The sequence below is a fragment of the Alligator mississippiensis genome, chromosome 5 (assembly GCF_030867095.1).
Source record: "Alligator mississippiensis isolate rAllMis1 chromosome 5, rAllMis1, whole genome shotgun sequence".
Classification (NCBI taxonomy): Eukaryota; Metazoa; Chordata; order Crocodylia; family Alligatoridae; genus Alligator; species Alligator mississippiensis.
Genome location: NC_081828.1, coordinates 179583942 through 179596943, shown reverse-complemented (window position 1 = coordinate 179596943; position 13002 = coordinate 179583942). Strand labels below are relative to the sequence as shown.

The 13002-nt window shown below is 42.4% G+C and overlaps 1 protein-coding gene across 1 annotated transcript in view; it reads right to left on the bottom strand.

The window, feature by feature from the left end:
• Window positions 1–9966, bottom strand: part of LOC102558575 (phosphatidylcholine translocator ABCB4) — a 101542-nt gene extending 91576 nt beyond the window's left edge. The window contains exons 1-5 of the mRNA XM_059729043.1: window positions 9900–9966; window positions 9403–9500; window positions 5277–5331; window positions 1794–1941; window positions 843–921 (exon numbers count right to left, since the gene is read on the bottom strand). Of these exons, the coding sequence (XP_059585026.1) occupies window positions 843–921; window positions 1794–1941; window positions 5277–5331; window positions 9403–9500; window positions 9900–9902 (383 nt within the window). The 5' untranslated portion in view covers window positions 9903–9966. The remainder of the gene's footprint in view (window positions 1–842; window positions 922–1793; window positions 1942–5276; window positions 5332–9402; window positions 9501–9899) is intronic.
• Between the last annotated feature and the right edge of the window lie 3036 nt (window positions 9967–13002).

Here is a 13002-nt window from a genome sequence, read left to right as displayed (position 1 = left end):
GAATGGAAAATGCTAGCATAAGACAGAAGAGCAAATGGTAGGGCACAAAGAAGTCCTGCCATCTGAAGAATGGAAGATGCATAGAACACTGGCTGGAAGAGAGTGAGGAAGCCTTGTATAGGCAACAAAGGGGAAAAGAGCCTGTAATTTAAAAAAATCTGCGTCTGGAAAAGGGGTAGAATGGGGGACTCTGGAATGGTGAGAAGTCCCTCAGGGGGCATGCAGAGCCCCTGATAAAGGGTAGAATTGGAGATACTGGCATAGGGGAAGGGAAAAACAGTTAAATGGAGTGGTGGCTGGGTGGCAGGGGAGGGGTAGGTATGGGAAAGAAAGAGCCACAGAAAGGAGATAAAATAGTGGGCTTTGGTAAGAGATCAGAAATGCAGCAACTTGGCATCTGGCAGAGCAAAGAATGAAGGAGTTTAGGATGGGATTAAGGATGAAAAGATGGAATGGGATACAACAGAACCTTTGGTAAAGGCTACGCTGACATGGGGTAAGGAAGAATGGGGCGGATCACATTGAGTCCCTGACATGAAGGAGAGTTTAGGAAGATTGCAGGAAGTCCCTGAAAAAGAAATGGTTGGGATAACATCTCCACATGTTGCAATAAAGATGTTAGAACACTCCAAGCATATGCAATGAATCCAAACAAAAGCAGCAGTGGAACAAAGGCTCCTGTAGACATATTTAATATTTTGACCATTACTTAAGTCATTCACTATGTATTTATTTCCTTGTTTAAAATAAAATATTTTTGAAAGAAAAATGGACTGGCTAGAGATTTATATTCATGCATAAAAGAAAGGCAACCATAAAGATAATTAACAAATCCTAATTACCTGGTCATTTCTTCCTCCAGCCTCCCAATTAGATTGAAAGAAAAATTTCCTAAAGAAAATATTCCTGAAGAAAAATTTCCTAAGGAAAAATTTCCTAAGGAAAAACATAGAAGAAAAACTTTTAAATACATTTTACTATAGCATATTTTAATAACGTTCTATAAACTGCTAATCTTTCAAGGTACTAACAAAATCTTGAGAGGTGTTAGGTACTCTAGGCCTTCATTGACTTTAAGGGGAGTTGCAGGGGTATACAGTGTATTGTTAGATGAGTTCCAAAAGCCAAAGCTTTTCAAACAATAGTCCATCGTATTCTTATAGTTTGTTTTATACAGTAGTTCCCCAAAATGCTTTACAAACATTATTTCAGATACTGCTATAAAAATCCAGGAATATAGATTCATCAAGGAAAATTCATGAGGACAATCAATGGTGGTAGTAGTAAAAAACATTCTGTTCCCATTTTCTGGGTAACAGTACGTTTTTTATTCAATTAGTCATTGTTGATAAGAAAGCAGCATAGTTATCAAAGCATGCTGGTGGGAAGTGTGCGATCAGAATAATTTTCCACTAAGTTGCTTGTTGAACTTTACTTAATAACTCTCTGCTTCACTCTCCCCACTTCTAAAATACTTGTATTCTGGTTGTTGTCAATATTCATTCTATTAAATAATATTAAATAAGCTTTGCTAATACACTTACATTGTTAAATTTATATCTTAAAGATCACAAATTTTGTACATTTAGTCTACTAAGTTACAAGATTCCAAATAAAACAAGATTATTAAAAGACTTTTCCACAATAATTAGCTTAAAAAGACAAAGCATAAACTAGAAAAGAAATGTAACAGTTTGCAGCTCTAAGATACACATACAAGAAAAGAAATATGAACGGGAAATCTAAATCTAAATGTAACACTTTAGCCCTGTAACATGAAGCATTTATCTTACCTGGATAAGATATGTTTTCTGAAGTAACAAAACTATCTGTCATATCTCCAAAAACTATCATCATCAGTGGGAGTCCTGCTCCATGAAGGATTGCCATAGTAGTGCCTAGAACCATCAGTAATTTATCCAACCAGTCAGCATACCGGAACTGAAAAGAGGAAAACAAATAAAAGTTGAATTTTCTCTAAATATACACTTTTAAAAGCATTAACACAAAGTTAAAAGTGCAGAGAAAGATCATTAGAAGTCAAGGAAAGTTTAGGGTTTTATTATTCTGTATGCACACATTTTTCATAATATTTTAACTGTATCAAATTTAAATTGATGGAAATAATTTATATTTATAGGAATGGTTCTATTAATATAAGTATCTATACTGGCAGAACTGTGTCTATATCTAAAAGGTTGTATCATTTTAACTTTACCCATTTCACAGTCCACTATAATTTGAAGTGGTACAAAAAAACTCATAGATCATCTCTTACTAATTTGACTTTGTGGGTACATCCACACAGGCAAGCACATGCACTTGCAGCAGCTCAAATAGAAGCAGTGCAAATTTGAGCGGGGGCTTTTTGCCTCAACGCATGTGCTCGGACATGAACTTTGTCGTGGAGCAAATTGTGCTACTTGGGGCAAAATAACCCTGCCTAGCTCCTCCCAGATCTGCAGCCAGGGGGAGCTAGAGCCTGGGGCCAGCACCTGTGCTGTCCCCAGCAGTATAAAAAGCTGCCCTGTCCTGGCCCAATCAGTACAAAAAGCTGCCCCGGCAAGTAGCTCAAGGCTACTTGCTCTCAGGAGCTTCTGGGGCCCAGCCAATTGGTACCTGGGGACACTACCCCTTGTGCCAGCTGGACTGCTGAAGCAGCCCTGAGAGTTCCCTGCACCCTCTACCCACTGCAACAGTCTGGCAGTGGGGGCTGCTGCCTGACTGTCAACTGCTGTGCACCTGCTGGATCCAGATGGGGACTGCACAGTCAGTAGAGGCATCTGCCCCTCTGGGTCAGCTGCCAGTGGGCTGTGGCTGCAAAGCTGGCCTTTGTGTGACACTACTGCCATGTGTGCCCCCTGCCCGGCCATCTGGGCAGCTATTGCCCAGAAGATGTTCTAGGTGTGGAGGCCTGCTTTGAACTGTCAAAACATGTCCTCCTGGCCCCATTTGGCCAGGAGGTCAGCAACAGCCAGCTGGATCTAAGGTGCCAGCTCTGAGCAGGCAGGGTCCTGACATTGGCCTGCCTAACAGGAATTCTGGTGTTCCCTATTGGCAACTGAAATATCCCTGATAAAAAAATCCCAAAGTCACTCTGTAAAATACCCCAAAATCCATGTTCCTCCACAATTAAAACAAAAGAGATCACTATAAAGAGACAGAGACAGAGACAGAGAGACAGTGATTAGTTGGGCAATGTTTTATTGATACATCTACAGTGTTAAAGCAATGGGGAAGCCTACCAGTATCTCAATCATAATAATAAAGTGAATTCTAAATACATTTAATGAATTAATGAATACATGAATGTATATTTGCTGCCCCCCCACAGGGGCTACAGACCCCCTCAGAGGCCACAGCCCCCCCACAGGGGCTTCAGCTCTCCTCAGGGGCCACGGCTCCCCAACAGAGGCCACGGCCCCCATCCCCCGTCGGCTCCTGCAGCCCCCCCAAGTGGCTGCCCCACCTGCCCCAGCCCCCCTACTCCCCCAGGCCCCCCCAATGGCTGCCCCACCTGGCCCCATCCCCCACTTGCACACCCAGCCCCCCATGGCTGCCCCCTCAACCCCAGCCTCTGGCACTTTCAAAAAAAGTAAAGAAAAAAGCCTCTACTTAATGAGCAGGGGCTGTGGGGGCTCCAGGGCCTCCTGGCAGAGTCCCCCCAGGCAGCACAGGGCAGTGGGAGGCAGCAGGGCCCAGGCTAGGACCGCTCTGTCTGTCACCCTGCCCTGCTCTGTGCGGGCAGGGCCCCAGTGACCTCGACGGCAGCTCAAACTGCCAGTAAATGCTGGGAAGGGTTGTTCCCCCCCCCCCCCCAATGCTGGGGTGGGGGGAGCAAGGATTAGGGGGGCTTGGAGGAATGGGGGGAATGAGGCCAGGTGGGACAGTGATGGCGGGGCTCAGGGCAAACAACACGCTGGCATGCATCAACCGATGCATCTCGTGTAAAACTAAGGAAGTGATACTCCTGCTGTACTCGGCACTGGTGAGACCACAGTTGGAGTACTGCGCCCAGGTCTGGGTGCCACACTTCAATAAGGACATGGAAAAACTTGAGAGGGTCCAGAGAAGAGCTACCCGTATGATCAGGGACTTTCAAGGCAAGCCATATGAGGAAAGGCTGAGGGACCTGGGTCTCTTTAGTCTGAAGAAGAGACGGTTGAGTGGGGACTTGATAGCAGCTTACTGCTATATCAGAAGTGTCCATCAGGAGCTCAGTGAACAACTGTTCACTAGGGCACCCCTGGAGAAGACCAGGACCAATGGATATAAACTCCTGGAAGGCCACTTCAGGCTTAATACCAAGAAAAACTCCTTCATAGTCAGGGTGTCCAGACTGTGGAATAAACTCCCTCCAGAGGTGGTACAGTCACCTACCCTGGAGGTTTTCAAGACGAGACTGGACAGTCACCTCACTGGGGTCACTTGACCTCACTTGTCTTCCTGCCTAGAGCAGGGGGGCTGGACCCAATGATATGCCAGGTCCCTTCCAGCCCCTAACTTCTATGACTCTGGGAGGAGCTGAGCAGGGTCATTTTGCCCCAAGTGGCACAACTTACCCCACACAAAAGTGTATGTCCAGGCACATGTGCTGAGGCAAAAATTCCTGGCACAAATTTGTGCCTCTCCTATTTGAGCTGCTGCAAATGCATGTGCCTGCGTGTGTGGATGTGCTCATGAAGACCAACTGTAGTTATAACATGAAGGCATTTTATAACATGACAAAATATAATTTCTTAAACTGTTTCTTAGCAAGCCCATCACTGTAGTATTCGAGCTTCCAGTGCAATTTAACTATCTTCTTAACATTAAAAAGGATGCAAAGAATATAGGAATTGACACAAATGCAAGCTAATCCAAAGTGAAGGGTGCAAGAATCTTTTTTTTAACTGAAGTTCCCAATTTACTTTTTAACTTAATCACTGAATATGTAATTATCATTTGTTTTAATTTACTCACACTTGGTAGAATGGGAATCATGGAAAATTTGCCACTCTTTGTGCTCATAAGCCACCTTGTGTAAATGAATGCCACAAACGTTCTTCAGAATGTCTGCTAGTATTCACTGAATGCCAACATCCGCCACTTTGGTGGGGGACACCTGGTCTGGGATATCTTTGCTGGCACTTTATAAAATGTACTGGCAAATTGTTTATCATGTGAATCTGTCCTAAGGGTAGACAGGACCTTATAAATCATAACTGGAATATTACTGTAACTAGGTTTTTATTTTTATATTATGAAACTTAAATAATATATAACACAGATCTTACCATTGTTAATGGACTGACCATATTCAGGTTCTCTGTTTTCTTCTTGTTCTCATTGCTGTAAATACACAATTGCTTTGATGTATTATGAAAATCATTACAGCAAGGCCAACATTTAAAATATTAAAACAGATAGATGTAGCCATAATTAAACAGGAATTTAAGAACGTATTGAAACATAACATGAAGATGATTTGCAGAGTATTACTGGTATAGTATGGTATTTCTAGTAATACTAACTGCAATGTTAAATATCCAAGGGCATTCAACATAAACATGTCATACTTTAATGAGTTTATTTGAAAGAAAATTAGCATCTGTAGTCCATCTCTTAGATCAAAGGATGGCAAATATTTTCTAATAGTGGGCCAGAATGACCCAGCTCCAGTCAAAAATGTGCTGGCACAAGAACCCAGCCATTTCCACTGCTTCTCTTCACCACCGCTTCTCTTTACCACCTGACTGTGATATGACACAGGGAAAGCCCTCCTCCACCAAAGCCCCTGATGCCTGGCTGCAGTGGGCTATGAACAGCGCCTTCTCACCGCTTAATGCTGCTAAAGCCACAGCTCTGCATGCCAGTTCCCTGGGCTCTATAAGATGGTTCTCACCCTGGGACTGTAGGTTGCCAATCCCTCTCTTAGATTGCAGAAATACATGAAGGCTTGATCTAGTCTTAAAAGTTTACTGGCATATCAATGTCATTTAAGCATATAAAGAAAATGATTATCTTAGCAACACAACTTTGACAGCAAAATTCCCTGCATTTCTACTGTCAAAAAATCCTTTTGCAAGTGTGGATTACTGTTCTTTCAGGGAACAGGTTTACAAGCCACTAGGAATAAAGCTCTTTGCTTCTGTAAGTTGTACCTCCACCCTTTCTGGTGGACAAAGCTTTTTTATTAGCTATTAGTAATGATTTGAAAGAAATTACCTAGTTAATGAATCCTGAAAACCTACTGTAGTCCTGATTTTGTTAAATGTATTAATTATCATCTCTCCCAGGTGGCCCAAAATTGAACATATTGTAGAAATTGAGAGAGAGAGAGAAATGAAGATCTAATTCTGCAAACTGCAGAATTCTGCATATTGGAGACTTCGTAGATGAAAGCTTGCAAAGAACTTTTTTCCAACTACTTAGTTGGTCTAATAAAAGATATCATATCTACCCAAAGAACCTTGCCTACCTATGTCCTTAGACCAACACAGCTACAACCAACAACACTGCATACTGGAGGATGCTTGTGATTTCCTAACTTCAGTGGGCTTAAAGGCTCTCTGAATAAAATACTTTTCAGTATTTGGCTCCACTTTGAAAAAGAGTAAAGTGCTGAGGAAAAGAAAGGATTTTAGGAGGAAAAAGAACTTGGAAAAAATAGCAACATTTTGTGCTAGTCACACAACAACTGAAATGTGATGGAAAGGTAAAAAAGCATAAGCCCATAACAAAATCTTTGGAGTCTTCAGAGAAAAGTTTCATTTCATCTGCTTTCATTTTACTTTCAACTGTTTTGCAACACCGTTTGTAACTATGGTCATTGTACGGGTCATTCACCTCGGACGCCCCAACTACAATTTTTTTTTTTTGTAAGTCTTATTCTCTTTTATTGCAAGCTTCCCTCAGCCTTTTGGGGAATAGGTAATAAATAAACAAGTAATACATAAATAAGTAAATAAATAAATTGATAATATATCTACACTGTATAATGAAGTGCCATGCTCAGATATCTGAGCTAGCTCTGAACAAGCTAGCTAAGGTAATATTTACTAGAAGAAGGAAATCTCCATTTGTGTTCCCCCAAGTTAATAGACCCTGCTTCTCAGAAGAATTAGCTTGGGCAGAGTGCCAGACTGGTTTTGCTACTTAAGGCTAGTTCATTCAGAGCTAGTTCAGATATCTCTACACAGCATCATGATGTACTGTGCAGACATACCCTTAGAAGTTCCTCATTTAGTCCCCAAGGCTACAATTGCATCCATGCAGGCATAACTGATGTAATAATAAAATGCAAAAAGCTGCCAAGAGCCCTGTCTCCTGTACCTCTTCCACTGATATACAACTGAAAGGTTAATAGCCCACTAGGAATTTTTTTGGTAAAATCCCATGAGGCAGGTGAAACCTTATCAGAGATTTCAGCATTGAAATAATAATGTGATAAAGCGATGAATCATGATAACAAAGTACAGATCTAAAAAAATGGTCACAAATTCCTGGCCCTTTGCTAACTCAGCATGCAAACCATTGAGCCACAGTTGAAGAGAATAATGATTCCCAAAGGGTATGCTGCAGCACAGCAGTGTGCCTTGAAAGTGGCAGATGTATCCTGTGAAAAATGGGCTAAATGGGACTCCAGGAGGGCTGACCCTGAGAAGAGCATTGGGCCCCAGCTGTGCTACACCTGTGAGGCAGGATCAGGATTCAGGTAGGCCAGTATCTCATGCAGAATCAGGCCCATGGCTTGGTGAGTGAAGTATGCCACCAAGTTTAGTCCAGAAAAAAGCGTGCCCTGGAAATTAAAGTTTGGGAAACTACTTTAGAAGTGTTTTGAGTCCTATTTAGACATTAATTGCTTCCTTAGCATGAAAGAGGAGCAAAATTAATTCCAGTGATATAATTCTTTCTCCTTATATGGTATATGATCCATTGTCTACTAAAAAGGGAAAGAAAAGGCCCCCACACGCCTAGAAGTTTTGATGAAAGTGGCTGTAGTTTGCAGAAAAAAACCACCAGGCTGATCTAGATACCAACAGTTAAAACAGAAAGCCATTTCCCCCCAGTATTTTCCTTTCTGGGTTGCCAGGAAAGTCCAGATGAAAGCTCAAAGCCTGATCTTTACCCCACTAAGTGGCCCTAGGATTCCTGGGAATTTTGCTAAGTAACACTCTCATAGACCCATATCAGACTTACCCATATAAGCACTTCCTGTCACTTTTGCAATATATCAGTCCCAACTCCTGTTTGTCAGAGTTCCCTGCACTTAATCCCTACCCCTAGCATGTTTGAAGATTTGTATCCCCTGGTAACTCCACTATATTACACTCTCCATTTGAAATACTTCTCTGTACATGTTCTTTCACTGCATCTGATGAAGTGAGCTTCAGGTCACAAAAGCTTATGCTATATAACTCTGATTTAGTTAGTTTATAAGGGCATCTATACATGTGCTCTGGGGTGAGGAGGCGCTTTAAATAGAGTGGCTCTTGGGAGCCACTCTAATTAAAACACCTTCAGCATCTCGTGTATTCAGCATCCCATGTTGCAAAATGGTGGCAGGGGTGCTTTAACTAAAACTTGTTCAACGAGCTTTAGTTAAAGTGCCCTTGCCACCACTTCGAAGCACAGGATGCTGAATACACGAGACACCGTAGCACACTGGAGCATTCTGATTAGAGTGCTCCAGCAGATTTGACTCAGTCAAGTCTGCTCTGACGCATTCTAAACAGAACACATCAGAGCACATGTAAAAATGCCCTAAGGTGCAAATCTATCCTACTTTTGATTGTTATATGATATGGGAAGTCATGAGTTTATGCACTGTGAAGCTTTCTAAACAGGAAGGAGGAGAAAATGTATAGAATCCATTCTCAGTTACAGTTTTCTGGAAGAGAGGAGTGGGAAAAACAGGCAGGTGCTCAGAATGCATGAGACTGGACTTGATCTTAATCACCATTAGCAAAAAAGTCAGAACACAGCTCCTAGGTGTTACATATACACCTTAGCTGTTCGTTGTCTGTTTCCACTTCAACTCCAGCACTGCTTTATTAAAAGACAAATCTAAAATATAGTGGATACAGCTGCTACGCTCGCCTTACAGTAAAGATTATGGGGTAAGATGATATCATTTTTTTCTCATTCTCACTGCTGACAATGAAAGCTTCAGTCAAAGCAACTTTCAGGCACAAGCAATGCCTTATTTTTTTAGGAGAGACCTTTCCTGATCTGTGGATTCAGTAGGAACCACCAGCTAAGTATCAGATTCATGTTTGAAGGATAATAATACATTTTAACAGATATATGGTTAGCCTCTGAAATACACTTAATGTAAAATATGTTTAAAGGTTAAATTTGAATTTGCACATTTGAAACTAAGCATGGTTAAAATATTTTAAAATATATTGAAAAATGTACCATTTGCTTTTGAATTCATAATCCTGATATGAGAAAGAAGTGTCACAATGTATTCCATTTGCATGAGGTTTTCTTTCATCCTCAGAACCCATTTTAACCTATTTATGGGGAAAAAAACATTTCAGAAAATATAAATTAAAACCTGACTAAGAATATATTGCTAGTATGCAGAGGATATTTTTAAAATTAACTTTTATTTAAAACCAATAAAAGTCTCTAATCTGTTTCAATTTTAAGCAGAATTCTCCACTGAAATCAATAAATTTGTTTAGCTATATTTATTTGTACATTTTTTATCTGCATATTCCTTGAGGATATGCCATTGCAAACCATTTAGTTTTCTTTAATTTAACATAGTTAATATAAATGGAAAGATGAAGTGTTTGTTTAAAGCAGCATGCATGTACTTTTGATTTTCTTTCTTTTTTACATATTATATACTTATATACATAAAAAATAAAAACAGCTCTGGTATAAAAGTTAATGTGTTTCCTTACCATGAGGGTATCTCTTAGTCTCTTCTTCTTCCCTGTTGTTAGAAGTTTATTCTGCAATCAATAGGACTAGTATGGTTAGGTATATTCAGTAGGACTGGACTTTGCTCATCCTACGTAAAACAGTTCTGATCACAGACTTTCAGTAGCTGATGTTTGCCAGCCTTTCCCTGTTCCCTTGGAACTTGTCTAGGCTCATTGCAATGTGTATGCGCTTTGGATCTACTTTCTAGAATGGGAAATGTTTAGCAAATGCAGTTTTTGAAGGAACTACTTTGTCACCATTGCTCATCCCAAAGACAAGTGAAGTTTAATCATTCCTTTTAAAACACAGAAATGCTTCTCCACCAGGTTAGGAATGGTATAGAACAGTGTTGCTTAAACTTTTTGGCTGGCAGGCCAGGCAAGAAATGTCTGATTGCTCCATGAGCTGGATCTGGCAGGGCCCCATCTGACTGCATGGACTGGAGGGGCAGTCTGGCCCTGCCTGATCCAGTCACATGGTGGAAAGGAGCTTCGGCTGTCCCTGGGGATGGGGAGTAGGGGGCATATGGAGCCGTGACCTGGACCTGAGCCAGACCCATGGTGGGAGGGGTATGGCCCAGCCCCAACCTGACCAGGTGGAGGGAAGGGGGCATGGCCTAACCCTGAAGTGGCAGGGAGGGAGTATGGTCCAGCTGCATGGGGAGAAGGGTGTGCAGCCCGACATCAACCCAGTAGTCTAGAGGGAAGAGGTCTTATGGCCCAGCTGAGACCTGCCCTGCAGGGCTTGGAATTTTGTCCATGGAGAAGGGTGGCAGCACTGCCACCGCTCCCCTGCCGCCAAATTTCCCAATCCATGGAGAGCCTTGCAGGCCAGAGTCCAAGAATGCACAGGCCTCATTTGGCTGAGCATACCTGGTACAGAATAGTATTGCTGTAGGTCGTATCACAGAAAGAGTTCCTCCTGGAGTTTCACAGAATTCAGAAGAAGTGAACTTGTCAGGAAAAATTGCATTTTCCCTTAAACCACCCAGCTCCATGATCTAGTATGAACGAAAGACAGCATTTTCTCCTATTGTATTCCATGAAACATGCTTTTATATCTGTATCTATATATTCATAGAACAGGGAACAACCTAAATCATGGAAGCAGTAGATGCCATGCTAAATTACATGATCTTGTGTAATTCCTATTACATTTTGTTTCCCACAATTTGTTTGATTTGAAACATTGCAGAAATGGTCTGCATTACTGTTGGATGTTGTTTGCTCTCATTTGAGATTTCTCTTCCTGGTTCAATCGTTCTGCAAACGGAGCCAGTTGAAAAAATTCTGGTGAAATGCTTTTGCCATTGAATTGAAATAATAACAATTGGCACCCATCGATCCTCTGGATCGTGGTGTACATGTATAGGTCTAGTCAGATGCCTGATGATGAATCCATTTGTGGGTGACAAGCTCAATTTGAGAGTGATTGAAATAATTGAAATACTGAATTCTGAAATCATCAGTTTCAGTAGTGTAACTGTGGGGGGGGGGAATAGGGACACGATAGACCCCAGACGCTGGCCTGCGCCTAGTAACGTGCATCATTCATAACATCTTGCACGCGTGCGGGCATGACTAGAGAGCCTGAAGTTTCCAGAATGCCTGAACTTCTACCCTCAGCGACCTCATGGCCCAGTTACATACATTAAAATGGATGGAGCATGCTCAGTTTACCGCAGTGTTATATAATCGGTGGCGGGGAGGGGCGGGGAGAATATAATAATAAAGCACATGTTGTGGACAGTCATGAGTGGTCCAGTTGAGATGGACTGCTGATTGACAGACTGAGGTGAGTAACGAGTGGATGGCAGAATGATGGACAGGTGGCGTGACCTGGTGCGACATGTCCAGCGTAAACCTGTGAGAGCCATCACCTCTGCATGAAATTGGGCTTTGCGGGGATTGGACCTTGGAGAGATTGAAAGCACAAGTGGCACACGGATTGCATGTGAGGAGCGTGCGCGAGGCTGACGGTGCGAGCACATGACTGAGAACCAGATTGTGAGAGTCGTGAGAGGGTTGGTGGTGTGTGGAGAGGGAGGGGGCAAGCAGGGTTTGTGTTGATGCAGAAAGGGGGCCTGCGTGAATGAGGGGCCGAAGCCCCTGGCTGTGGAGCGACTCCTGCTATCCATGAACACACCTGCCCAAACACACCTGCCGGACTTACCTTCATATTACCTACCCTTAAATCTGAGGTGCTCAGTACCCATTTGGGGAAAGGCAGAGGATGCCTCAGAGACTGTGGCTAAGGCTACAGTCGCCATCTCAGCCTCCCTGCTAGGCCTTTAGTGCTCTTGACTGCTCTCTTGTGGTAATGAGATGGTGTTGTTTGGCTGCTCCTTGTAAATAGTGTACAGACTGTTTGTTGTTATTGTTAGTGCTGTTAGTGACTGGATTTGTTATAATACATTTTCACTGAATTTATATCTGGTTGTCTTGAAGTAATTGGTATATTTGCTTTCCAGGTGGGGCCAGGCCACAGGTCAATACCCGGGGAAGAGTCCCTTTTAAAAGGCCTGCCAAATAGCAGGCTGGCAGGGTAAAAGAAAGATTAACAGCCTTCTGTATTTGTATTTCTGAGACCCTGTGAGTTTGCTTCACCTTCAACACTAGTCCTAGGCATCAACTTAGGAGGCATGCCAGAATCAACCCCTGCACCTTTACGGAGGCTGCACCCTACCAGAAAAAGCAGCCTTACAGCATTGCTCTTGCAGCAGCAACTGGATGCACAGATGTTGCAACTGCTGCTGTAAAAACAACAGCTGGGGCAGATAAATCACTCAGCTTCTAACAGGAGCAGCAGCAGCCAGGGACTGTTTTTTAGTCCTTGGCATCAGTCAGATTTCTGCACCCTACCTTAACTCCACACTTGGAACCCCTGCCCCTCCCAAACCCAAGAGCACCTCCCACCACCCTGCTCTCCCATAGGGTTTTGCCCAGGTTGTAAACCCTGCTTGTTACGCTTCTGATAAATGTGATGACATTCTTCAACAACAGCAAATTTGGGACAACTGAAGAAACAGATATTTCAAAGAGATTCTAACTAAATTGCTTAGGTTTAAAATTTTTATACCTT